A 27,983-nucleotide genomic window follows, 5' to 3' on the forward strand; every position below is an offset into this window, starting at 1 on the left:
CCATAGCAGGGACCAGTTAAAGTCCTTTAATATTTGTGTAGAAGATAATAGAATCTCAGGAGAAAAACAAACCGAACCATTAGGAAAACATAGGTAGTGTTAGAGTTTTCGAGCTAACTCTCGTGTTCAGTACCTGAGATTGCATACAGAGAGACATAGTCAGAGGTTTTGCTTTGCTGAATCAATCAATCAATTTATTAGCGATGAACAGAAAATGAATCAAGTTATATCAAGTCAATAGAAGAACAGGCACTCATCTAATGCACAGCTGTGGGAGTCAGGGTTGGCTCACTCCCTGCTGGGGCCCGAAAGTAGATTTCTTAGTGTTTTTATTCTATGTTGTTATCTGGTGTTTCTCCTCCTTTGGTTGGCACATGGCTGGAACATGTGTCTTCTTTTGTTATGATACGTAAGACATTTGTGTCAGGTTAAAAAATGAGCTCATCAAAGATAAAGACATACATGCAGGAAGAAATTACAATTCAAAGCACAGTTTTCAAAAGTTAACAATATTCTTTTAATTAGAAGATGTTTTACATTTAGAAATGAAATGATCAGTTATTGTAGTTAGTTAAAGATGACATTTACTGGTGATTTAACACAATACAAGATTATTGATTTATTCATTATTATTATTATCATTTAGGGGTCTATTGGGTCTGCGTTATTTGATTATTTAGGTGTATGAACATGAGTTGTTTAATGTGTATTAAGTTAAATTTTTAAAATATAACTATTCTTATTTGTTAATGATTTAGACTTTGTGCATTTTGGGTCAAACTGACATTATATTGTTACTCAGAGTGTCCTAGTTATTTATGTCTGATTTGTATCATTGCTTACGTGCATGGTTGTGTTTTTGTTAAGTTGACATCAGATGTTCTGAAACTGTTCTTGTCCTGTGGGGCTTTCAGTTGTCCTGACTGAGAATGTATTTTATTAACAGGATTATTGAGTATAAAGACATAATTATAGTATTACCCACAAAAAGAAACCATGAATAATAATCCATTCCAACAGTAGTCATTAGAAACTATTAGAAACCATCAGGAACCTTTAGAAACCAATAGAATATTCTTAATGGTTTTTCTGACTTATTTCAGCAGGGTTGTGTCTTGGGAAGGAGTTCCAGAGAATCCTTTAATGGCCCGAGTAGTATCCAAATGGCTCACGTCACGAGTGGAGGCAATAACAGGAAACGCAGCTGGCTAAAGACTGTGAAGGTTAGTAATGTTACAGCTTTAGACTGTCGTCTTGTTGTGTGTTTGGGTGCCAGATTGGAGGAATAACGTTAGTGGACGTAAATTAAAGTTTTATAGGATTCCAGCGGACACTCATGCTCAGATAAACCTAGACAAATTAGCCTTTTCACACTCTGGAACTGCGCATGCGCGACCTGGGGTCCGGGGGGGGCGGGGGTAATAGGTCGAGATGGATATAAACGTAAACAAGCTCGTTTACTCTGTTGATATTGCCAACCTAACAGCGTTTGTAATGTTATTCCAGAGATCATCAGTGTTTTAATAGTTTTAATATTGCACATATTCAGACTAGAGGAGTTGGTTTTGCCTCCAGGCTAAGCCCCGCCCAACAAAATACGTTACAATGTTTACAAACAAGCAAAGGGTCTGTAGTATATTACGTTACATTATCATGCCTTTTTAAGTGTTTATGAATAGGGAGTACATTGATTCAGGTCTTATGTCTGAAGGGGACTGGGAAAAGTTTTGGAACCAGTGATCTCCATGGACAGAAGCATCCAGCAGCAGTCCATTCTCCTGCTTATTTCTATGGTTTCCAGCTGGTGGCGCTGTCTGCTCTCAACAACAACAGTAGAAGAAGAGTACCAGCAGTCATGGACGCCTTCTCTGAATGCTAGCTAAGTTGTTTCTGCTTTTAAAAGGCACGTTAAAAAATACTACGTTTATAAGTAAGTCACGTTGTATATTTTGAGTATTTATTATGTGCTCAAAGTATAACATCATTAATAGCTCAGTAACTTTGACATTACTATCCTGTAAATGAATGACTGTTAGCATGTAGCTAACGCGTTTACAGCTTGCACCCAGTATTGACATTTACTCGGATGAATTGTTACTGAGGGACGCCAATTTAGTTGTTGTATTCAATTGTACACAGAGCTTCTAACCATTGCTGACACAAACTGAGTATTACAGTGCCCAGTCTGAGTGGAATTATTTGCATGCGTTTACTGTAAAACACAGGTTTACATGCTAACGGGATGGTTCTCTCTGCACAGGAGCTTTGAAAACTGGGTTATTTTCTAAGTGAAAGACAGAAGCATCATGGAGCTCTCTGAGAAAGGAAAGGCAGAGATCCCCAGCGTCGTTGATATGACCACCAGTGAGAGGGTAAGTAATAGATATTTGGACACGTACACAGCTCTGTTAAATAAATGACAGACAAGCGAGAGCTAATTTGTTTTTGTTAATTTTTGGCTCCCGATCCAATTTTTAGATTTTGAGTATCCTTTTTTTAATAGCCCAAAGCTCCATTTACCGAAGCTGTAGAAACATTATGCATTTTTAACATGGATTCTGTGTTTACATGCAGAAGCATCATCACGCCATAAGACTTGCAGTTGGATCAGATAACATTAGTGTTTGTTCATGTACGTGCATGCGTAATGCATATGTATAAAGTCATTACCTATATCTCTGTAAAGCTGCTAAGACCAGTCTCTCTTTGCTTCATTCCGGGTTGATGAAAACCATTTTACCAGCTGACTTTAAAAAAAAATGAAAAAAAGATCAGGTACAATTTTACCGATCACCGATCCTGGTAATTTTGCAAAAATTAGTTTATATGTTTGTCAAGCAGGTTGCATGTTAAGATTGCATTTTATCTTTAAAAAGGAGTGTCAAAACTTAAATTCTATAGTTTTTTTTTATTATTGTTATTTTCTGAATCTGATCCATGTTTTAGGTTGTCATGTTGGAAAAAGAAATCCCTCCTTCTCCTCTGACTTCTTTTTGAAGCCTTAAGGCGGCCCGTGCAAACACATTTGACAGAATCCTATTGTGTATCTTTCTTTTAATTAAAGCATTTCATATAAAAACTGGGCAATCTCTAAAAATCTCGGAGCATTAAAGAAAAGTGGTATTTTATAAAAGGGTTCAATATATTGCACACCCTAGGGCTTATGTCTATTGGTGGGATTGTGTTTACTCCTGAGGTCCAGAAATGACATGCATTTGTGTAAATTAAAACAATACGTGGAGTTATGATATATTTGATAGACCTGTTTCCTCTAAAGAATGTATTAAATCATGTATGATGTTATTACTGGTGTGCTCTGATCTGCAGCATAAAGACATTGTTATTGTTGTGAATATTTTTTATTGTTGAACACATTACAATATTCATCATACAGGTCTGATGGTTTGAGCGACTATGTAATTTTCTTAACACTGTTTTATTTGCAGGAAATTGGTAAATTGGTTGTAAGTTAAAAACAAATGTTGAGCTATTCAGTAGTTGTTGTTTTTTTTATCTTTTTCAGGTTGTGGAGCTCCTAAATCAGGCCGCTCTGAAACCTTCAGATGAAAAGCTAACAGTGCTCAAACAGGTTTGTGTTACAAAGTTTTTAAAGAACTTATTCATGAAATGATTTGAAATCACCCAACGGTAATAGGTTTTATTTACAATTCAACTTCATGAAACTGATATGAACAGTGATATTGATATATGGATGATTTTTTTTCTCTTGAATCACTCACCTGCTTTTCTTCTTTGAGCTCCACTGCTTTCTGGTACTAGAACATAATTATTAGCATCAAATAGAGCCTATGGCTACTCACATGTGAAATGAATTGCACAGTATAGTTGTTTTATTTTAGAGGTTGCAGAGTTTAAGAGTGTTCTCTTCAAACAGATGACCTGTAAACTTGAGGAATCTGCTGCTACTATCTTGGTATAAATGTCTTGCATTTAATTCTCAGGTTCAAGAGCTCATCATTAACAAGGATCCATCGCTTCTTGACAATTTTTTGGATGTAAGTAGTTAAGCATTTAACTTTCTCTCTGTGTAGTTGAAGTGGTCAAGTCCTGTGTACCTGCATGATTAACCATCTGACTCCTGTCTTTCCATCCTGCAGGAGATGATTGCTTTTCAGACAGACAAGTCTATTGAAGTGAGAAAGTTTGTTATAGGTTTCATAGAGGAGGCATGGTGAGTTGTTTATCAAGGCCAAATATTTTCTTTTATTGGTTGCTTCAGAACATGTGTTAATATGTTCTTGGTATATTTTGTCATTTAGTAAAAGGGACAATGAGCTTCTGCTTCGACTTATTGCCAACCTGAACATGCTGCTGAAGGATGAGAGTGTAAATGTGGTGAAAAAAGCCATCCTGACCCTCACACAGCTCTACAAAGTCACTCTACAGGTAGAAACTTTCACAAGTCAACCATCCATCTTTTAAAAAACATGTTTTAAACTGACTGAAACGATGACTTGTTTTTCCTCCTCTGCTGTATCAGTGTCTGGTGCGTTCTAAAACACTGTCAGACATGCAGGAGGCCTGCTGGGATCTGGTCACCCAAATGAAAGGGGATGTTCTGTCCTCGCTAGATTCTGAGAACGATGGCATTCGTACTCATGCGATTAAGTTCACTGAATCCCTCATCATCACCCTGTCGCCACGGACGTCTGACTCGGATACCCCCAAAAGACAGGAAGGAGACATCAGCCTGGATAAAGTGCCCAAAGATCATTCGTACATTCGCTATGGTATGTTTGATAGAAGCTAGCTGTAGTAACTTGAAACACAATAGCCCTCATTTATCAACCTTGTGTGGAAACGAGTGCACATTTGGTTGTATGACAGGACCAATGTATGATTTATGAAACATTCGTATTTGACCAATCCCAGCGTACATATGATCGAGTGTTGATAAATACGGCGGTTGTTTCGGATGCCCTGCCCGCTGAGGTCAAACAACAAAGAAGCTTTTCCAAGATGATAATCGGCATCCTCATATCAGAGGTGGAACAAAACAAACATTTGCTTTCTGAACATCTGAAAATGGGACTTAGGAGCACATTTATACACATGTAGAAGAAAATCAGCTACTCACCAGGTAAAGTCTGCCCCCCTGTGTGTGTTGCAAGCAACTTCACAACAGAGATCCTGAAGAGACTCATGGATATGATGTTTATATCGGCCTCAGTCTACACACTTGATGCAATAAATATCACATTAAAAGAAATGAACGATCGAAACCCTTAAAAATGACTAAATGTTGTCCCTTCTGTGTTAATTATGCCTTAAGTCAATTTCACCTATAATTCATCATGTTACTGATTAAATACTGTAGCGCATTTGTAAAAATTTGAGGTACATTTTAAAAGAATAAATGAGGTCCTATTTCCTCTGTACAGCCCCCAGTAATCTGCTGTAAGGAGGAAATAGGACCTCATTCTTTAAGACAGAGCTTAGCAGCACGTTCCGAGTGTGTGCGCCCACTGGGTGAACCTATGTGCTCCTGCTCGGTAGCAGAGTTTAGCAGCAGGGTTATACAGTATTACGTGAAAGGAAAACCAAAAAAGCGATGTCAGTCATAACGTGGGCTTTTTTCAAACTCATTTGAGACTCAGTCAGATTTGTCTGTGCTGAACCACAAATTCACACACTGAGATTTGCGTACAAGACCTCTGAACTGACGTGAGATCTGATTGTAGTGTACGTCCACGTCAAAATCGATAAATACCGAAGCTTGCATGAATATGACAGTACGCCCGTCATATGCACAGATCTGAACATACGCATAGTTGATAAATAAGGACCAATATATTTGAAGCGGTTAGATTTCATTGTTTAAAATGTTGTCTCTGTTGCTTTTTTTCATAGATGTTCTTTGTGAGGAGGGCAAAAGTGCTCTTGATAAGCTGCTCAAGTTTATGGTCCATCCAGCTATTTCAAGCATTAACCTCACTACAGCACTGGGTTCACTGGCTACTATTGCTCGTCAGAGGCCGATGTTCATGTCGGAGGTGGTGCAGGCTTATGAGACTCTGCATGGTAAGTGCAACTTACCAATGACACTCAACGCTTTACATCAGGTTCAAAGATTTCTATATGTAGATTTACATAGAAATGACTGACAGCCAGAAGGAAATTGCATGTAGTCTTGATTGTCCCTTAGAGATGTACTTTTTTGCCATTTATTAGCAAACCTGCCCCCGACTCTGGCCAAGTCTCAGGTCAGCAGCGTGCGCAAGAACCTAAAGCTGCACCTGGTTGCTGTCCTGAAGCACCCCTGCAGCCTGGAGTTTCAGGGTCAGATCAGCACCCTGCTGCTTGACCTGGGAATGCCTCAGAGTGAAATCACACGCTTTACTCCCGAAGGACGTGAGCAACGCAAAAGGCCCCGGCACGAGCAGTACACAGAGGGGAAAAAGGTCAAGATGGGTGAGTAGTGACATTAACATTTAATGGCTGTGGGATTGAGGAAAGACAGCTTTGAATCAGAAAAATTGGAATTGTTAAAATTTTTGGGATTTTGAGTGAAAAAATAAATTATGTAAGATCGCTTGGTGAGTCTGATTTAGACTTTAGAGCAGTATTAAAGAGAACCTGACTGTAAACTTAGAACTTGACCATGATTGACTGCATCTGTCCTGTGTTGCTGTTTGGTTGGTAAATAACTTTAGTAACAGAAATTCTTATTTGGCAGGCTTTCAGGTAAAAAATGCTACTGATAAAGGTACAACATTGCAATAAAAGACACATTAAACAATAAAGTGATTTGGATACATTTTCATAGGCCGTTTTTTTTTTAAATATTTTAGTCAATAAGGCATATTTTTGAAATTGAAAGAAAATCATTAAATCTCTTTGAACAATCATATTTAGAGACTTTACCAAAATAGCCGAGCTTTGAATCCTACCAACGTTAAAAATATGGTGTTGAAAATAATGTCATCTAGTGATTAATGGTGAATCACTAGTTCCTTACAGGTTCTTTATCACTTATTTTTTCTGTATTTTTTCTTTTTAACTCAGAGCCCATTGAGGATGATGAGGACAAGGAGGAGCCTGCTCCTAACTCCGCCCCTAAACCATCTGCTCCTCCCGTGGCTCAGTCTGCCATTGACGTTACAGCTGAGTTCCTCCACCCTCTGCTCACCCCTGAGAATGTGGCTAACCTGGTGAGCAGCTATGTCCTATGACTGCTGAAGATTATCCTTCGAGCACCTTACAGCTGACCTCGTGACTCTGTTTTTACCTATAGGTGCTGATCAGTATGGTCTACCTGCCTGATGTCATGCCAGCATCCTTCCAGGCCACGTACACACCTGTTGAGTCAGCAGGAAAAGATGCTCAAATCAAACATCTGGCTAGGCTAATGGCTACGCAGATGACTGCAGCAGGGATTGGTCCAGGTCAGTACTTCACTTAAATGCAGGGAACAGTTCTCAAGAAAAGAAGATTTAGGTGGTAGTTAAAGCGTACCTGTAGTGAAAATGTGTTACTAATAAACAAAATATGTGCACCTTTTTTATTAAAAAAACACATTAATGGGGCGGTGTTTAGCTCAGTGGGTAGAGCGCCCGCCCCATGTACAGAGGCCATAGTTCCTCACCTGCAGCGGGTCCAGGTTCGATTCCCGGCCTGGGACCCCCTCCTGCGTGTCATTCCCTGCTCTCTCTGACCCCCTTTCCTGTCAAGCAACTGTCATATAAAGGCCACTAGAGCCAAAAAAATCCTTAAAAAAAAAAAAAAAACACATTAAAAGGACTTTTTCTTAGGGCATAAACTATGGAGAGTTGCCATTTTGGACAGGATATGACGCACTTTTGTTGATTCCTGTTAACTGTTGCTAGGCAACAGTGTTCCGTTGGTCTGCAGTTTCTGAACAATGGTGGAATGTAAAGCCAATGACATAACAAGTGAAAAACCCAGCAGAAACATTTTTTGCATCTCTAAGTTAAATAACGACACTAAGTCAGAGTTGTACAGACGTTGGCTTCATAATATCGGTATGAGATACACACTTAAAATGTTTTCGTTCGGACAAAATTCAGTTGTATGCGAGGACCACTTCAAGCCGAGCTGTTATGATGGGGATCTGCAGGCTAAGCTAATAGGCTAAGCCAATGGACACAAAGCCAAAGTTACGTCTGAAATCAGTCGCTGTCTCGACAGAATTTCTTCACAGAAAGTCTTAATGCAGCTTGTAAACGTACTTGTTCAGCATACTTCAACGGTTTTGCTTCCAGGGGATACTATGGGCAGCTGCCATGTCGCTAACTGCGTTTCCACCAGATTGTTCCCTCTTATTTCCTTCTGGCTAAATGATGAGCTGTCAGGGGAACTTACCTGTTCATTAGAATACCGTCAGGTGCTGATCCTCGGCGCATCCTCCCGTTCATGAACAGATGTCCTTTCAAACAGCTTTCATCACAGTTGTTAGCCATAGTTGTGCACTTGCAACACCAAACTGCACAGCCGTGTCTCATTTCTGCTGCTAACAACAGCACTGTCCGTTAGGCTAATTCTGCATGCTCAGTGGGTGCAGGAAGGCATACAAGAAGCAGTGAGAAAGGTGATATTTAATCCTCTTGTAATCTGGATGCTGCACTTGATCATTGAGGGAGAGGTTACAGATGGCTGCTTAGCACCGAGAGCGAACAGAAAAACTAAATTTCCCACAATGTAAACAGACCTGTTACACCTCTACCTCCCACAATGCACCATGCCAATCAACAAAAGTGCATCATATCCTGTTCAAAATGACGGCTCTCCTTAGTTTATGCCAAAAGGTTTAAAATCGTTCAAAAAAGTCATTTTAATGTTTTTAAGAAGAAAAAAAAGGTGCACATATTTTGTTTATTGGTAATACATTATATACATTTTTACTACAGGTTCCCTTTAAGAGACATTAAAATTGTAATTGTAAAACACAATCTGGTGCATTTTATTTGTTGTTGTCGGACTTCTAATTGTTTTTATTGCAGGACTTGAGCAGCGCAAAGCCAGAGAGGAAGATGTTGGCAAAGAGGAGGACAATGACGAAGACTCTGTTTCCAAAGACCGGCTCATCAAGCGCAAACTCCCTCCCATGGGTTTGGGCCAAGCCATTTCTGTGGTGGGAGGATACTCAGATAAAGTTTCCTCAGATGCTGCTCCAGCTACCAAGAGGCTTCCTGAGCCCATCGTTCCCACTGCACAAACCAAGTGAGTGAGCTGTGCTGCTAGTGCAACGCATACATGTTGTTTGGTGAACCCCTTTTAAACTTATTATACATTGTTAGTGTCGGTCCATTTAAACCAGTTACTTTAGTTCAGGGGCTACAAACACCTCAGTTTGATCAAAAGTGGGCTGGACCAGTCCAATAATGGCATAACAATAGGATACACATGAATCAGCTCACATTACTGTAAACAATATATGAAGTGCTGTGTGTTACTGCAAATCATGTAGTTTTTACAATTACCATGTATTCTGGTTATTGTTAAATAGACAATATAATTTTGACGACTACATTATAATTTTGTAAAGAAAACTAAATTGTTTGTCCAATTGTGGCAGAATTTGTGTCCTTTGTCATTCAATGTGTTTACGTTTTACTTCTTGTTCTTTAAACTCTGGTTTAATGAAAAAAATCCTCATCTGAGAATTTAATTTACTTTCATTTTGCCAAACAGAGCATATACTCGAGGTATTCAGTTGCAGTTTAGAAAGACTTATTAGTGTTCACGATAAGCCTAAATACAGTACACAGTGTGTGTAGATTAGGGGTGTGCCAAAATATTGATACGACGATTAGGGGGGAGTATTGGCAAGGATGTTGCAATACAATACGATCCACTTGGGTCACGATATATTATCTCGATATTCTACCCAGTTAATATCAAAATTAAACGTAGAGATGTAAAATCAAGTTGCTGTATTTGTTCATCAGAAGATATTGATCATTCAGAGAGGACAAATTGAGTCAAAACTATTTGCTTCAAAACATCTTATTTATTATTAGTGTTTTTGCACATTTTCACTGAAAAAAAGGAAATGCAGTGTTACACACTGCCATCATAAAATAAAGTGCAACAAGTTTCTTTTCACTGAAACTACTGTGCAGAAGTCTCAAAGTAACCACGACAACATTGAAATATTGATTAAAAATTAAAAAATTAAATTAAAGAACTGATTTATCGCGCTATATCGTGAAATCAATTTTTTTCACACCCCTAATGATGATATATTGCAAGGTTTTGTCTCGTGATACATTGTCAATTCACTTGCACCAAATATTATTTTTTTATTTATTTATTTTTAATTTTTTTATTGCAACATATAAGACATGATGAAAACTATATATACATATATAAACAATATATAACGTACAATGAGACAATTGGTGAGGAGTGGATATTTACAATGTGCGGGTGTGTGCGTGCGTTAAGAAGAGCCACTGTGCAGTATACACTTTGTTTTAGTTGGCTGTCATTCATGTGAAATTGATTGACAATGTGTGGTAATTCCTGTGAAATTGATTCAGTGCCGTCAAATTCTGAATGTCTTCAGTGACACAGATATTGTAATGTATCGTGGATGAAATTTCCCGTGATATATCATTTTCTGCAGAATTGCTGTATTGTGATAATATTGTTATCGTGGGCAAAAATATTGCTATACAGGTGCTTGTCATAAAATTAGAATATCATGAAAAAGTTGATTTATTTCAGTAATTCCATTCAAAAAGTGAAACTTGTATATTATATTCATTTATTACACACATACTGATATATTTCAAATGTTTATTTCTTTTAATTTTGATGATTATAACTGACAACTAATGAAAATCCCAAATTCAGTATCTCAGAAAATTTGAATATTACTTAAGACTGATACAAAAAAGATTTCTAGAAATGTTGGCCAACTGAAAAGTATGAACATGAAAAGTATGAGCATGTACAGCACTCAATACTTAGTTGAGGCTCCTTTTGCCTGAATTACTGCAGCAATGCGGCGTGGCATGGAGTCGATCAGTCTGTGACACTGCTCAGGTGTTATGAGAGTCCAGGTTGCTCTGATAGTGGCCTTCAGCTCTTCTGCATTGTTGGGTCTGGAGTATCGCATCTTCCTCTTCACAATACCTCATAGATTTTCTAAAGGGTTAAGGTCAGGTGAGTTTGCTGGCCAATCAAGAACAGTGATCCCATGGTCCTTAAACCAGGTACTGGTAGCTTTGGCACTGTGTGCAGGTGCCAAGTCCTGTTGGAAAATGAAATCTGCATCTCCATAAAGTTGATCAGCAGCAGAAAGCATGAGTTGCTCTAAAACTTCCTGGTAGACGGCTGCGTTGACCTTGGACCTAAGGAAACACAGTGGACCAACACCAGCACATGACATGGCACCCCAAACCATCACTGACTGTGAAAACTTTACACTCGACCTCAAGCAACGTGGATTCTGTGCCTCTACTCTCTTCCTCTAGACCAGGGGTGTCCAATTCCGGTCCTCGAGGGCCACTATTCAGCATGCTTTAGATGTTTCCCTCTTCCAACACACCTGATTCAAATGATAAACTCCTCATCCAGCTCTGCAGAAGCCTGATAACGAGCCTAATCATTTGAATCAGGTGTGTTGGAAGAGAGAAACATCTAAAACATGCTGGATAGTGGCCCTCGAGGACTGGAATTGGACACCCCTGCTCTAGACTCTGGGACCTGGATTTCCAAAGGACATGTAAAATGTATTTTGATCAGAGAACATAATGTTGGACCACTCAGCAGCAGTCCAGTCCTTTTTGTCTTTAGCCCAGGCGAGACGCTTCTGATGCTGTCTCTTGTTCAAGAGTGGCTTGACACAAGGAATGCGACAGCTGAAACACATGTCTTGCATACGTCTGTGCGTGGTGGTTCTTGAAGCTCTGACTCCAACTGCAATCCACTCTTTGTGAATCTCACCCAAATTTTAGAATGGGTTTTGGTAGAGCTGGGCGATATATCGAATATACTCGATATATCGCAGCTTGTAGTCTGTGCGGTGTTGAAAATGACCATACCGTTAAACTCGCGGACTTTTTTTTTTTTTTTTTTTTTGATTTTTTTTGATTTTTTTTTTTTTTTTTTTTGAAATGTCATTGTAAGCCACGTCATAAAGAAATGTATTATATTTATATTATTTAATTATATTATATTTAGCAGAAGTAAATTTATTATAACATCTACTCTTCAGTTATTTATATACAATATTATTTCACCGCACTAATAGACTGCACTGACGTCACTCATCCACACGCACACACGCCAGCCAATCACAGACCAGTATTCTAGTATAAACAGGAAGCATGAGATACGGGAGGAGAAGGCTTGAATACGGGAAACGATCAAGCAGCAGCTGAAAACGCAGCATATGAACGGTAGCACGCACACCCGGTGCTCAGCAGACAGCACTTTACTAACTGTGCAGACCAGCGGTTGTGCCTTGCACCTGACAAAAGGAGCGATCGGCAGCAGAACGGAGGACTTTGTATAGGCGACTCAGATTGCATCGGCCAGGTTTTTTAAACCCCCCATGGATCTAAAGATGGTGAACTACCCACGGAGATGACGTAGTGGACGGTGAACTGCAGGTCTACCAGAGCGGTAGGACCGCCGCACCGATCCTCAACTTTATTTAATTAGGTTCTCTTCCAGTGGACCAACCCAACGAACTTCAGTCCTACCAGGGTGGTAGGACTGACTTCATTTTTCGTTTGAGTGGAACTATTTTTTTTCCCCAGGCTGTGACGCCTTATGAACTGAGCTAAATCCCAGCGGATGAACTGGAGTCTGTTTTGAGACCACTTTTGTTTATTATTATTTTCTGTAATATAATAAATCCATGGTACTTATTTTCTATAAACAACAAATTGTCTGTCTATTCTCTGCACATCTTAGTAATCATTCCCAACTCACACTTGAACCTAGAAACTAATCTCAGAGAAAAAAATTATTAACCAACAGTAAATGTACAATTGGCTACATCATCTTAATGACAACATGCACAAAAGGGCACTATTTGTTTTAAAATATTGTAGTGGCATTATGTACAAAAAGTGCACTTTAATTTTGTGTTTTGAAATGCCATGTGAGTTGCATCCTGCACTAATGTCTTGTTTTGAAATGTCTCTGTGACAATTTTGCACAGAACGTGCACTTTTTGTTGACAATTTTATGTTTGAGCCACTCACTGTTTAATAAATACAGTTAGGTCAACTTTGACTTAGTTGTGATATCCCCTTTTTTGCATGAAAGTTTAAAATTGGCATATATTAATGCAGTATGATCAAGAATGTTTTAATGTAGACATATAGAATCATCATACTGGTGTGATTTTGTGCATCAAAGTGTTAATTCAAGGGTAATGCAAAATATCGAGATATATATCGTGTATCGTGACATGGCCTAAAAATATCGCGGTATTTATAAAAGGCCATATCGCCCAGCCCTAGGTTTTGGTTCACAATCCTCTCCAAGGCATGGTTGTCACTATTGCTTGTACACTTTTTTCTACGGCATCTTTTCCTTCCCTTCGTCTCTCTTAATAATGTGCTTGGACACAGAGCTCTGTGAACAGCCAGCCTCTTTAGCGATGACTTTTTGTGTCTTGCCCTCCTTGTGCAAGGTGTCAGTGGTTGTCTTTTGGACAACTGTCAGGTCAGCAGTCTTCCCCATGATTGTGTAGCCTTCAGAACTAGACAGAGAGACTATTTAAAGGCCTTTGCAGGTGTTTTGAGTTAATTAGCTGAATAGAGTGGGACACCAGCTGTCTTCAATATTGAACCTCTCCACATTATTTTAATTTTCTGAGATACTCAATTTGGGGTTTTCATTAGTTGTCAGTTATAATCATCAACATTAAAATAAATATACACATTTTAATAATATGTCAGTCTGTGTGAAATGAATGTATACATTATACAAGTTTCACTTTTGGAATGGAATTAACTGAAATAAATCAACTTTTTCATGATATTCTAATTATATGACCAGCACCTGTATATCGTATCGCGAGGTACCTGGCGATACCCAGCCCTAGTGTAGATATATCTCCAGATAGAGCAAGTAGGTTTATTTCTCTAACAAGAGCTCTGTTTTGCTCTTTGTTAGTGCTGGGACTAATTAAATTTTTAAATTAAAGATTTTCTATGAATATTTTATGACTGTTGTGCTTAAAATGGCAACATTTTTTAACAAATAAAGCACTGTAATATATATTTTTGTTTTTATAGGCTGTCAGCAGCTGGTGGAAGGAAAAAGGTGTTTCGTCTCTCAGATGTGGTGCAGCCTTTATCAGAGGCACAGATCGACCAGCTAACCTCTAAAGCTGTGAAACGCATCCTGCATTCAGAAAAGGCAATTGCTCAAAGTGGAATGTCTCATGTAAGTCATTCAATATTTCATCCACATCCACCAGTCAGCCATTATATTATGACCATTTGACATTTTTGAAGCCCATGATTTAGTTTGTAATGGCCAATTGAACCATAAACTACACCAAACCTCTGAAGAGCCACAGTGTTAAAAGCCCTTCTTCCTTATGATTTTTTTTTTTATTCTGGACGATTCTGTCCAGCAGATTCCAAAAATGCTTTCCTTGATTTTGGTCTGGGAAATTCACAGCTCCAGTCAACGCCTCACACTAGGGATGTAAAGATATATCCTAAATCGGCTAACAATCATGCAAATAAGAAGGGATTAAAGTCGATACACCAAAGTATGTGCATCGATACCCTCTGTTTTTTCACTGTATTTATGATTTGAGAACTTTTCTGATATTTTTATTTTGTTTTTAAAAATGTATATATATTTTTTTGTTCAACTTTGCATTGGTGACATATGAAGAACTGTGCCCTTTATTTTGCTTTATGAGTTCAAGCTGTTTGTAAGAAAGTTATAAAAAAATTTATTAGTTTTGATAAATGTCTTGACTAAGGATGTCCCGATACAACTTTTTCACTTCCGATAAGATACCGATATTGCAGCCTTGAGTATTGGCCGATGCCGGTATTGATCCAATACGATATCAGCGCGAATCATACATACTTTTATTACTTGTTTTGTAGTGTGGAATGTTAGAAAAGCTTGATCAAGTGATGTTACTCAAACAGAACAATAGTCAGCAACAGTAGGTATCAGAAAAACTGACCCATTTATTATTAATCAATTGGTTATATATTATGTTGAAGGTTAAATAATGTTTATTTTTCTCTAAATTAAAGGAGTTAAGTGCATTGTTACATCCCAATCTTTGATTTGTGGTTGTTTTGTTTGTTTTTTTTAAATCGAGATTAAAATCATTGGTTGAGTGTATCCTTACACCACTACCTCACACTAAAGAAGGAGATCTAGTACAAGATCTTTAACAACATTTGAAATATATAGTAAAACTATAGTATATATCTATATCTTGAATACTGTGGTGCAGGTCCGAGTGAAGCTTCTCTCGAGGCTTGTGACGCAGTTTGAAGGCATGATGAAAGAAGAGGTGCTGGAGTTTATTCTGGCCGACATTCGGAGCAGGAGTGAGTTGGCCTTCTCTCTCCTCTACCAAGAGTACAACACCTATCTCAGCCAGTTGCCAACGGGCCTGCTGGACAGCTACGACCAGTGCCTTTACACACTGCTGTCGAGTCTGCAGGAGAAACCTGAGCAGAGGGACGGGTGAGAACAAACACTCTGATTAGTGCACAGGGTTGGGGTCAATTACATTTTTCATTTACAATTACAGTTACAATTTTTTTATCCTTAAAATGTCAATTACAATTACGTTTTCATTCACTTAAATTCAATTACAATCAATCACAATTAGTGAGGCTGAAAAAACAACGTAATGAAAGATAACTTTCCTCTTGTGTTAGCTTTCTGTTAGCATCTCTTTATGATAACAGCTCCTAAATCAGCTGTAAAATACATACAATAAATATCTATCACCTAATTTCTTTTCTATCTAATGGTTACCTTGTTAGGCTTCCTAATCAATTAAAGTATAGGTTTTAATATTTTTTGGTGTGGGCTACTGAGCTTTTTTGTGTCAGTGTACCCCTCAATTTAAATTTTTGTAAATGGTAAAATGTGGGAAAGCTTGTTAAGAACCGTATTTTAATGGTTAACTACATATGTGTAGAACTGCAACATAATTCCCCAGTTTTGGCTTAAATTAAATTGACGATTTATATAGAATTTTCAATTACAAAGTAAATTATCTAAAATCAAATACAATTTCATAACGTTTAAAACAGCAAGAGATTTTATAATTACAGTTGTGATTACGTCATAATTGTAATTGATTATCAATTATCTGATTTCAATTATAATTGACCCCAACCCTGCTTTGTTTGCTGAATTACTTCTGTATTCACTTCATCCATTCTCAAAAGGAAGTGGTTATTTATTGGGTGGCCATGTTTTATCTCCTTCAGTCTGTTCACTAAGCTGGTTCTGGAGGCTCCCCTCATAACAGAGTCTGCGTTGGAGGTAATCCGACGTTACTGTGAGGACGATGTAAGTAATCACACACGACTACAGTGTCTGGTGTATTAAATAGGGATGTAACGATTAATCGTAAGGCAGTTAAAAATCGATTCATAGGTATCACGATTGACATTGATACTTTGAAAATTGAATCGCAGTACTTTATATATTTATCCCTTCTCTTGTCCAGCAGTGTATGCGGTGGGCGGAATCTGCTACTACTTTCTTTCAGGCCGCCTTCTACTCTTAAACATGTTCATAAATGATTCCTTAACCCTTTAGCACTGAAAGAATATCTGTAATATTACGTGAATATCTGTAAAAGTCACGTTTTTCTATTAGCTCTGTCTGCTAGCACATAGCATCTCTTCTTCACTGCAAGGATTTCTGCATGCCAACCTACCACTGGGTTACCAGCACCCTCTGCTGGTCCAAATAAATATCTGACGTAAATCAGTGCAATGACTTTTTTTTTTTTTTTAGTTGTTTTTTTTTAAGTCCAATTGTTAAGGCACAAAATACATTTTCAGTTGCACTTTTAAAAAGAAAAATAACTATTATGCTGTTTTGCATTGTTTACTATAGAACCAGAATTTAAAGTAATAGGCTTCTTCTTCATTTGTATTATTCCTTTATTTATTTCATTCAAGATTTATTTTTAGTTAAATTGCATTGTATTGAATAGTTTATCAAGGGATTCTTTTGACAATGAAAAATAAAAGGAAAATAATAGTATTTTTTCCCCCAAAAAAATAAAGGAATATTTTTCAGTCATCATTTGACTACAGTCCCATTTTGTAAAATAAATCGTGAGAGAATCGTATTGTGAACCCAGTATCGTGAATCGTATCGGGAGTTGAGTGAATTGTTACATCCCTAGTATTAAAGGTTTACTCAGTCTGCTAACCAGTCCTCATTTTTCTCAGTCCCGGGTATATTTAGGCATGACCACTCTGAAGGAGCTCATTATCAAGCGACCCTCTAGGCAGTTCCAATACCTGCACGTCCTCCTGGATCTCAGCTCCCATGAAAAGGAGAAGGTGAAGCTCACATTTCCACTTTCCACTCCAATTATACTTTGTCAACAATTACAAATATTGGTTTTATTTTGCGAAAATCTGTAATAGAAACCCAGACATTATTAGAAACTTCTGAGCTGAAGCTGCCAGATGACTGAAAGACTGTTGGGTTTGTAGGTACGCACCACCGCCTTGGCCTTCCTGAAGCGAATGTATGAGAAAGACCAACTCAGGGACTACATTGAGAAGTTTGCCCTAACCTACATGCAGCTGCTGGTTCATCCCAACCCGCCGTCTCTGCTTTTTGGTGCCGACAAAGACACAGGTTTGCTTTCTACCTAATTTTGACATTACTGCATGAGTTTTCCAGTGGATACAATAGTCACTGTTGTTTGTTGAGACAGAGGTGGCCGCGCCCTGGACTGAGGAGACTGTGCGGCAATGTCTGTTCCTCTACCTTTCACTGCTTCCCCTGAACCACCAGCTGGTCCATGAGCTGGCCTCTGTTTACACTGAGGCAATTGCTGACATCAAACGCAGCGTTCTCCGTGCCATTGAACAGCCTGTAAGTCACTTCTCACTCATTGGTAATTTACCTCTTAATGCCTTTAGCACAAGGGTGTCAAACTCATTTTAATTTGGGGGCAAAATACAGAAAAGTTTGATCTCAAGTGGACCACAGATTTAATGCACGAAAACAAGTAATTTCAACATGATTGTGCCCTAATTTGCACTTTTACCTTTACATAAAATGCAATGTAAGAAAATATGTAAGAAACCGACCATATCCGAGCAATAAATGATAGATATCAGTCCCAACAGGATCTTCACTTTAAATTTCCTAGATTTTGTGACCCATTTCTATTGATTTAAGGGATACATTATGTCATAGTTTAAGGAAAATTTAAGGATTTTGTAAGAATTTTGAGGGGTTTTTTTCAACTGTTTAACATTAAAAATGACTGCAATCATGCAATATCAGCACCGGGAAAACTGTGAGCCTCTGCAAATATTGTTGAGTTTCATTTACACAATAATTGATGTTTTCTCTGTCATTTTTACTTTCTCCATCAGGCCGAATTGTATGCTTCAAGGGGCTGGATTTGGTCCCCGGGCCATGAGTTTGGCTTTAGCAGAATAATTAAAAGATTTATTCAGTCACTTGTTAATAACTCAAAAGAAAACCTTTTGGGCTATGCAAGCTGGATATTTAAAATGATAGATGGCTCAGAGATGGATGAAGTGTTGCTTCATCCTTAAGTCTTCTTCGAGCTGTGTATTCTTTTGTTTTTTTTAATCATATTGACCAGTTGTCCTATTCTTTTCCTCTAGATCCGTGGAATGGGAATGAATTCCCCAGAACTGCTGCTCCTGGTGGAAAACTGTCCTAAAGGAGCAGAGACTCTGGTTACTCGCTGCCTGCACATTTTGACAGATAAAGGTAAAGGATCATTACATCCAGACAGAAAGACTCAAGTCTATCAGCAGAAAGAAGAAAGTCAATCAAAAGCAGGTGTGTAATTTCTATTTTTATTCTGTCCAGTGCCTCCATCGCCAGAGCTGGTGGAGAGAGTGAGAGACCTTTACCAAAAACGAGTGCCTGATGTGCGATTCTTGATCCCAGTCATAAATGGACTGGAAAAGGTATTCCAGCTCATTACCATGTGTTTAGTTTTATTTTATTATTTTTCCGGCCTTGCTTTGAATTGAGCATAATAAAAACATTTTCATGTGTGTTTTCTGTTTTCCTTCCCCAGAATGAGGTCATCCAGGCTTTGCCTAAGCTTATCAAACTCAACCCCATCGTAGTTAAGGAGGTTTTCAACAGACTGTTAGGAACACAGCACAGTAAGTGTTATTCATGCCCCTTTTATTTTTCCTTTATCCCAGATGAAAGTCTCCAGGTCAAATCATTTTTTTACACAACCAGTCCATGGTTGTTTTATAAATGTCCTCTGCCTTCCCCGTAATTATACATCAGACCCTACTTTATCAGAATTGATGCTGTTTAGGATTTAATCTCATTTGAATAAATGTTTTGTTTTTCAAGGTAATTGTAACTGAGGGTCGGGTAGCGTAGCGGTAACAACAAAGTCAAAGATATCAGAAATCTCTAAACATTGTTTCAGATTTGTTGATATACACCTCTTCCACACTATACACCTTTTTGCGCGACGTCAGCACTTGACTTAGCAATGCGCGTCGCCATTTTAAGAGTGGTAATCATTTGCCTGGTGACCATGGCTCAGGTGGTAGTGGGTCGTCTTCTGATCGAGAGGTTGGGGGTTCGATCCCAGTACCTGACTATGTGCTGAAGTGTCCTTGGGCAAGACACTGAACCCTAAGTTGTTCCCAGTGGTCGACTAGTGCCTTGCATGGCAGTCCTGTCCCATTGGTGTGTGAATGTGAGAGTGATTGGGTGAATGAGCTGATATGTAAAGCGCTTTGAGACTGCTTCAGTTTGGTGATAAAGCGCTATATAAATCAAGTCCATTTACCATTTGCCTGACAACCGCTATTTACCGCTGATTTTGCAGTTTGGCTGATTTTTATCGCGTAATGCCCAAATCCTGCGCAGTATTTAGCTATCATTACCACGCCTGGCTGAAGGAAAAGATAGACTTTTACAGAATACCGACAGAAAAAGGCCAGAAACAGAAATTATAGATCCAAGCACTGAGGCGAACAAACGTAGATGGAACTGCATGGAGCCCAAAATCATAGTGGTCGTATGTTTGCAATAGACATTTTGTTAATGGTAGGTTGTGTATTTTGGGGATCTAATTTCTTCCTGACTGATTTTATAACATTTATATTGTAATTTATTCAGTAATGACTGAAATGTTTATGGCTAGTATGTCTAACTTAAAGACAAGCAACGTGAAATTAACAGTAAATATGCAATGCGTTGACTTGTATATGAACTGTAAGTATATTAAATAAACAAATGTGCTTTGTATACCCATATATGTTTTAATTTAGACTGTATTATTATTATTATTATTAATATTATGATATTATTAGCAGCGTTAGCCTTTGACTCTAATCTGCTAAAATATTCGTACAACATTGAGTAAAACCTTTGTGTTGTCCGCGGTAAATAGTGTAAATAGCAGTTGTCAGGCAAATGTAAACCCCTCTTAAAATTTCTAAGGCAAATGTCCCTGTTAATGATGTCACCGTGAAAAGGTGTATAACTTCAGTTTTTCTAGCACTTCAAAAGAAATCTGAGTAAAAGTAGTTCTTAAATGTTTATTTATTTTTTCGGACAACGTTGGTGAAACTATGAACTGGGATTGAAATTGTGATGGTTTTTAATTCTATTTTCCTGTAACTATTAAAATCCGCCTTTTAAGTGGTTCTAAGATTTCATTTGTCGGTTCTTTTAATACAGTATTGTTCTAAGTGATTAAACATACTAAAGCTTTAAAGACTGTTACAATTTCTGATGGTTTTAGTTACTTTATACAGTATGTCAGATTTTTTGTAAATTACAAAAAGTAGTTTGTATATCTACCAGGGTTGGGGTTGATTACATTTTTCAATTGATCACAATTACTGAGCCATGAATTAATAATTCCATAAAACTTGTTAGCTTTGTGTTAGCATCTCTTATGATAATAGGTCAGTTTGACCCATGTCTTAAATCAGCTGTAAAATACACTAAAAGAATATCTTTCATCCAATTTGTTTTTCATCTCTTGGTTACCTTGTTAGGCTTCCTTATCCAGGAAAATATTTTTGGTGTGGGCGTGTATGTTGTTGTACCCCTCGATTTCACAATTATAAAATCATCCTTGAGTGGGAAAAGTTAACAAGAAACATATTTTGTTGATTGTTAACTACGTATGTGTGTACGCCATAGAACTGTAACATGATTCCACAGCTCCATGTTTAATTAGATTGTATTGAAGAGATTTTCCATGTCAATTTACAAAGTAAACTATCTGAACTCAATTACAATTGAACTATGATTACAACAGCAAGATATTTTTTCAATTACATTTATAATTACACCATATTTGTAATAAATTATCAACTATATTGTGATTGTAATTGATATCTACTAACTAAACATTTTAAATAATCAGGATCAGCAGATGCTCATAATCTTAAAATCAAATTGGGATCAGGGGTCAAATGGATTAAACGTCTCTAATTCCATTGTTGGTGGATCTTTTTACAGGTGAGGGAAGTTCGTCTGTATCCCCGCTGACCCCAGGTGACCTGCTGATCGCTTTACACAACATAGACTCGACCAAATGTGACATGAAATCCATCATAAAGGGTGAGTGTGCTGTTGGCAGAGGGGCTTGTGTTGGTTTATCTTTGCTCACAATTTGCTCTTCATATTGTATTTGTGTGGCAGCCACCAACCTGTGTTTTGGAGAGAAGAACGTGTACACATCAGAGGTGTTGGCAGTCGTTATGCAGCAGTTGATGGAGCAGAGCCCCCTCCCCATGCTGCTCATGCGTACCGTCATCCAGTCACTCACCATGTATCCTCGACTGATCGGGTTTGTCATGAACATTCTATCTCGCCTCATTCTCAAGCAGGTCAGCGACCACACACTGATACACAGATGGAGCTCATAATGCTACATGAGTATGTTTGTAATCATGCCTGTCGTTGTTCTAAAGGTGTGGAAGTATCCTAAGGTGTGGGAGGGGTTTGTGAAGTGCTGCCAGAGGACACGGCCTCAGTCGTACAGTGTGCTGCTACAGCTGCCAGCCGCACAACTCACCAGTGTGTTTGAGCGCTGCCCAGAGTTGAGAGAACCTCTCTTTCATCACGTCCAGTCATACACTCCACATCAGGTCTGAACCTTTTCTCCACCAAATCTCACTAGAGTTAAAACAGCTTTGAATTAACTCAGTTTTTGTCTCCGTTACAGCAAGCCCACATTCCCAACTCCATCATGGCCGTGCTGGAGGCAAAGAAAAAGCCTGAGCCAAAGTTGGTCCAGCCTGTCATGGAAGAAGAGGTAAAACATTAGACACGGCACAAACATGTCTTTACCACTTAGTACATCAAGCAGGGTTGGGCTCAATTGCCGCAATTTCCGGACTATAAGCCACTACTTTTTTCTCACGCTTTAAACCCTGCGGCTTAAACAATGACGCGGCTAAATTGTGGGTTTTTCCTGATTGTATAAGCTTTATGCTGCCACAAAATTGAGCTCCGTCACGTTAGACCAGGTGGAGCAATGAAATCGTGAACATTAAATCGTTCTTGCTCACACTGAATCATTCTGATCAGTCATTTTGTCATGATGCACACTGCCTCATCATAGCAACGATGCAAAGAAATGTTGTCCGAGAGAGAGAGAGAGAGCGCCCACTGCAGCAGCAACAGCGTGGATGAAGTAAAAGTCAGTCAGTTTGCAATAGAAGAATAAACAGCATAAAGTTGTTAAATCACTGCGTTAAATTTGTTCAGGATTGATCAGTGCTCTGGACTCTGAGGCTGATAGAGACGCTTCCGTACTAAGGACAGACAGACGGAGCGAAGATCAGAACAGGCTGGATACAGGCTTTATGCAGGCTGTTCTGATCTCTGCTCCGTCTACAGTAAAAGTCAGCCAGTTTGTAATAGTAACATAACAGCATGAAGTTGCCAAATCATCACGTTGGATTTGTTGAGAAGTGATTGCGTCCGTATTCTGACTCAGAGTCCGCCTCGCTGTGATCGTTCCGCGGTAGTTCACGGTAAGAAGAGCTGACAAAGCGGTGTATCAGTCTGGTTCCAGTAAAAAATGACCATAAAAAGCTGTAAATTAACTGATATGTAGACGTGGGGCAGTGAGGAGGAGACTTCATGTAGTAAAGGAAACTTATCAGTTGAAACACGGACATTTCCGTGAAACCTAACTTAAGTACAGCAGCCCGCCGACCTGCCCATTTCTGATTGGCCGAGGTGTCTGAAGGGCACCCTCATCAGCCAATAGGGTGCGGCCTAAGTTAGGCTGCGGCATTTGTGTGGATTTTTCTTAGAAAATTACTAAATTATTGTAATGCGGCCAATTAAACAGTGAGCTTTATAGCCCGGAAATTACAGTACATTTTTCAATTACAATTACATCTTCAATTCTCCATGTTTAATTACAACTAATTTATGATTAGGGTGACCAGCATTTTTTTCCAATTACAATTAAAATTTCAATGATTATTTTCCCACTGAAAGTCAATTACAGCAGGTTCCCGCCCATCCTTAAAAAAAATTCTAAATCTTAAATTTATGTTTCAAAAGTATTGAATGTTAACACATAAGTTGAATTTTATGATTGTAATTAGTCTCACATTTCAAAATAAATGGCAACATTCGTTTTTTTAAAGATATATAATTTACCGTAACATTGTGCAATCATGACAGCAGAACAAACTACAAAACAGTGATGTGGTTGCAGCAGGACTCTGTGCTGATGCTTGTCATACTTGTAGCAACTTTCAACAACATGAGGAAATGTAAATTTAATGAAAATTTTCTGTCCAACAAAGATTTTTTTAATGTTTTTTTTTTTTTTTGTGTATTTTTGTAGTTTCATAGATTTCTGGCTAGTCATGTTGTGTGTTTTGAGTGATTTTGATTATTTTAGTGTGTTTTAAAAAAAAATTATTTTACTGTCTTTTTCTGTGTTTTTGGGTTTACTTTGGGGGCTGCCAGTTGCACGTCTGCACTGGACACCCTAACCCTATGTAATTGATGTGGCAATTTTTTTACCTCAATTTTGTTTACTGTGAAGTTGGTCTTAAATTTCATTTCAAATGGCATTAAGAAGTCTTAAAAAGTCTTGAATTTAATTTGACTGAAGCAAATGTTTCCCCAGTTTTGTGTTTAATTAACAGTTTTTATAGAATTTTCATGACAATTGAAATTTTAAAAATCAATTATCTGACCTAAATAAAAATTCAATGACAACAGCAAGATATTTTTCAATTACAGTTAAAATTATAATTGCATCATAACTGTAATTAATTATCAATTACGTGATTACGATTATAATTGAACCCAACCCTGACATGAAGTATCTGCAGACGGTCTCTAACTAAATACCTGATCATTTTTCTCTGTATTGCTCTTCTACTTAAAGTAACTTCAAACTAAACAAAGAGTACTTTGACTTTTTATCAATCATCTCTTACAGATGGAGCCATCACATGGTGTCTCGAGCCCAGTAGAACCTGCTGCACTGCCTCTGAATGATCCAGGGACGCCGCCCATGCAGGACGAAGCTTTCTCAAAAGATGAAGAGGAACCAATGGAAGAGTCTGAGCATGTAGTGCAGGAGCACACTGACAATGAGGTTTCACAGGTAAAACATGTTCCACAAAGGACTCATGGAATATGTTGTTAAATTTAGGATCATGAACGATGTGGTTGATGGTGAAGGGACGTGATTTGAGTTGAAAGTGAACATGTCTCAAAGTTGACATGTCAGAAATGGAAGAAATTAGCAAATATAAGCCAGACTATGGATAACTTAAAATATAACAATTTAACATTATATAACATTATAATATCTAGAGTAAACAGACCGTAACAGTAGGCATGTGAATCTCCATCACTGACAACGTACCGATGCACACCTCGATACACTACCAGCGATACGATACATTAGCGATGCATTGAATCTCCTGGTGATGCGATTCACCCTTGTCTCCGGTTTGATACAATTTTCAATTCTACACAATGCAATACAATGTTATTTTGTGTGATACAATGTGATTCAACATAAAAGTAAAGTTGAATTGAATTGAACATGATGCAAAAAAATTAGCTTCTACATCTGCCTGATTCTTATGTAAATAAGTATCTGCATTTCAGTATAGTACTAGAGGATTTATTGGATTCTTTATTTGCAGCAAATTTAACAAAAAAAATGCGCATTTTGCTTATTATTTCTACTAGTACTATGCATCACTTTACTGTATGCAACCTATTTTTTCCTCTTAAAAAGCACAACAACAAAACAGGCCTTTTCACAAGCAGCGTTGAGATTTAGAACCGGATTCAACATAAGGAACAGGAATGGGTTCCTCACATTTGGAACCCGTTTATCTCACTGTCACAACTTAAAACAGTAAACAGTGAGACAACGTCACTCTCAGTGAGTGACTTCATAGTGCTATGTCCATATTCCTGTCTGCCACACAGATACTAATATGACCTCAGAAGATGGATGGATGGATAGATGGATGGATGGATGGACAGATGAAAAAATTGCAACCATGGATTTTAACGATGCAGGCACACAGTGAACAATGCATCTGGATTTCACCCGTAAATTGTACCGATGCACACTGAATGAATCGATAGACTTGCATCGCGCATGTTTATATCTAGATACCGATTTGTATTGATTAATTTACACATCCTTAAATAACAGAAATCACTACTTTTAGAGGCATGCCAGGGTAAACCCAAAAACCCCTCAGTGGACTTAAAGAAGAGGGCTCCCGACATAACGTATTAACTTTAGCTAAAGAAAAATTCAAAACAATCAAAATCAAGAAAAAATAAAGGAAGACAGCAAAAATTTGAAACGTCAGAAAACAGGAAAAAACTAAAATATTAACATCAAAAGATGACCATGTCCCAGGTTGTTACTAAGAAAAAGGTCAAAGGAAGAAAAAATAGTGACTCACTGAACGTGCAAAAGAACCCTTTAGTAACAAAAACATGAACTACTTACAGGCAAATTGCTGACTTGTCTACGATCAAAAGTTTTTGTATTGGCTGGTTTGGGGAAGATCTAGTTATTGTAGTAGTTCACGTATCTGTAGAGTGTGGTTGCATGTAGTGAGGGTCACAACTTTAACAACAAAAGTGACCTTAAGTGCATAAAGCTGAGCTGTTAATCATAACTTAAGTTATTTGGACCGAGTTAGCTCCTTATCTGCTTAGTCTCTGATTGGTTGAAATATTGTATTAGTTGTGATATGGAAAGTTAACCTTAAAGGTATACAGTAATGTATTTTAATTTGACTTGCAAACTAAATAAAATGCGTAGAGGTGTAGCTGCTTATAATACCACTTACTACCACTAGATGACAGTCACGCCTGCTTTTTGCTCTCATGAAAGGACAGCGTAATACATAAATACATGGTAAGCAACAGTTATTACTGTCTGTACCAGCAAAAGAAAACATTTCAGTCTACTTTTTGTTAACAGTAAAAAGGTCAAAACAGAGTGACTAATTGACATGTCAAACTCGAGGGCCGGGGGCCAAATCTGGCTCTTTAACGCATCCAAATCAACCCGCAGGAAAAGTAAAAATGTCTGAGAAAACATGGATCATTGTGTAAATTACCAAATAATTTAGTTGTGGATGTCTTAGTAGTGTTTGCAAAGGGCCGTAAAATATCTGGCAGATTTCCACTGGAACTTAAGCTCCGGAATGTTGGCAATATTCAAAAAATAGAAACTTTTCATGGGAATTATTTATTGAAATGAAGCAGAAATCTGGAGTAATTTTAAATCACTGTATCATATCCAAAGTAAAATAAATATTGGCATCCATGCAAAATAATGCACTTTAAAAAAAAAATTACATTTCAACAGTTTTATTTGGAAATAGAGCTTTGCAATTATTCAAGTGGAGTTTCTTTGAATTTGTCACAAATTCAATGAAGCTCAAGTGATTTTTGCTCTAAAAATTTTGAAAGGAACCACATTTTTCCAAAATCCTGCTCAATCCTCAGATTATTTGACAAAATTTCTTCCTACCTGTCAGTTATTGCTGGGATATTGTCAATGCCTGATGTACTCTACACACTTTTATATCATTTATACATGGAAATGCAAAGTAGCACTAATTCCCCACCTCTGCTGCCCACTTGAGATCAAATTTATCCGTATTTGGCCCCTGAACTAAAATTAGTTAAACACCCCTGGACTAATTAGTCAGCAGTTTATTTATTTTGTTTAGCTTCTACATCTGCCTGATTCTTGTTTCAATATCACAGTCCTGCTATGACATTTTAAGATTTGATGTGAAACATGTTCAGCAGCAGCTTTTTACTGAATGTTGCTTTAATTTGTGTACACAGCAGAGCTTAAACTTACTGGAGCTGTGTGACTTTTCACAGGAGGTGTCAAGAGAAGCAGACACACTCTCACCCCAACCAGAAGCATCCGAGGAACCAATGGAGGAGATTCAGACTGAAAGCTCAGACACTCCTGAGGCAGCCAAGGAAGCTGAAGCTGATGTTTCTGAGACTGCAGCAGCAAGTGGTGGCGAGAATGTAGAATGAACTCAGCATTGTCGGCTCATTTCGAGGAATTTTAGTTTTTGGACTTGGAAAAAAACTTTTGTCAGGAAAGATTTCCATAATCAAAGTAATTTGGAAAATAAATAATTTACCTTTAAATGGGACTAATTATGAAAATGTGATTCACTGTGTTTTTTCACCAAATCTCCTTCCAATAGAGTATGAATTTACAACATGATGGTGCAGCCAAAACTTCATCGTTTTTG

The 27,983-nt window shown here is 37.9% G+C and overlaps 2 protein-coding genes across 4 annotated transcripts in view; both read left to right on the forward strand.

Moving 5' to 3' along the window:
- Window positions 1-1,153, forward strand: part of LOC114454977 (ly6/PLAUR domain-containing protein 1-like) — a 135,883-nt gene extending 134,730 nt beyond the window's left edge. Inside the window, exon 3 of the mRNA XM_028435954.1 lies at window positions 1,107-1,153. Within this exon, the coding sequence (XP_028291755.1) occupies window positions 1,107-1,144 (38 nt within the window). The 3' untranslated portion in view covers window positions 1,145-1,153. The remainder of the gene's footprint in view (window positions 1-1,106) is intronic.
- sympk (symplekin) lies at window positions 1,138-27,894 on the forward strand. Of its 3 annotated transcripts, none has more exons than XM_028435885.1 (28): window positions 1,138-1,223; window positions 1,712-1,930; window positions 2,261-2,372; window positions 3,524-3,589; window positions 3,963-4,016; window positions 4,119-4,192; window positions 4,281-4,407; window positions 4,502-4,751; window positions 5,872-6,042; window positions 6,193-6,432; window positions 7,027-7,172; window positions 7,256-7,406; window positions 8,982-9,201; window positions 14,244-14,394; window positions 15,440-15,675; window positions 16,434-16,515; window positions 17,412-17,525; window positions 17,682-17,829; window positions 17,909-18,069; window positions 18,837-18,945; window positions 19,048-19,148; window positions 19,262-19,352; window positions 21,691-21,792; window positions 21,874-22,061; window positions 22,146-22,322; window positions 22,400-22,489; window positions 24,650-24,817; window positions 27,595-27,894. In XM_028435885.1, the coding sequence occupies exons 3-28, from the start codon at window positions 2,307-2,309 to the stop codon at window positions 27,757-27,759; spliced, it is 3,648 nt and encodes a 1,215-aa protein (XP_028291686.1). In that variant the 5' UTR covers window positions 1,138-1,223; window positions 1,712-1,930; window positions 2,261-2,306; the 3' UTR covers window positions 27,760-27,894. The 3 variants fall into 3 exon arrangements, with proteins under 3 accessions (XP_028291686.1, XP_028291688.1, XP_028291687.1); XM_028435887.1 differs by having other exon boundaries at window positions 1,712-1,903; XM_028435886.1 differs by having other exon boundaries at window positions 1,204-1,223; window positions 1,802-1,930.
- The last annotated feature ends 89 nt before the right edge of the window (window positions 27,895-27,983 follow it).

This window comes from Gouania willdenowi, chromosome 21, assembly GCF_900634775.1.
Source record: "Gouania willdenowi chromosome 21, fGouWil2.1, whole genome shotgun sequence".
Classification (NCBI taxonomy): Eukaryota; Metazoa; Chordata; class Actinopteri; order Blenniiformes; family Gobiesocidae; genus Gouania; species Gouania willdenowi.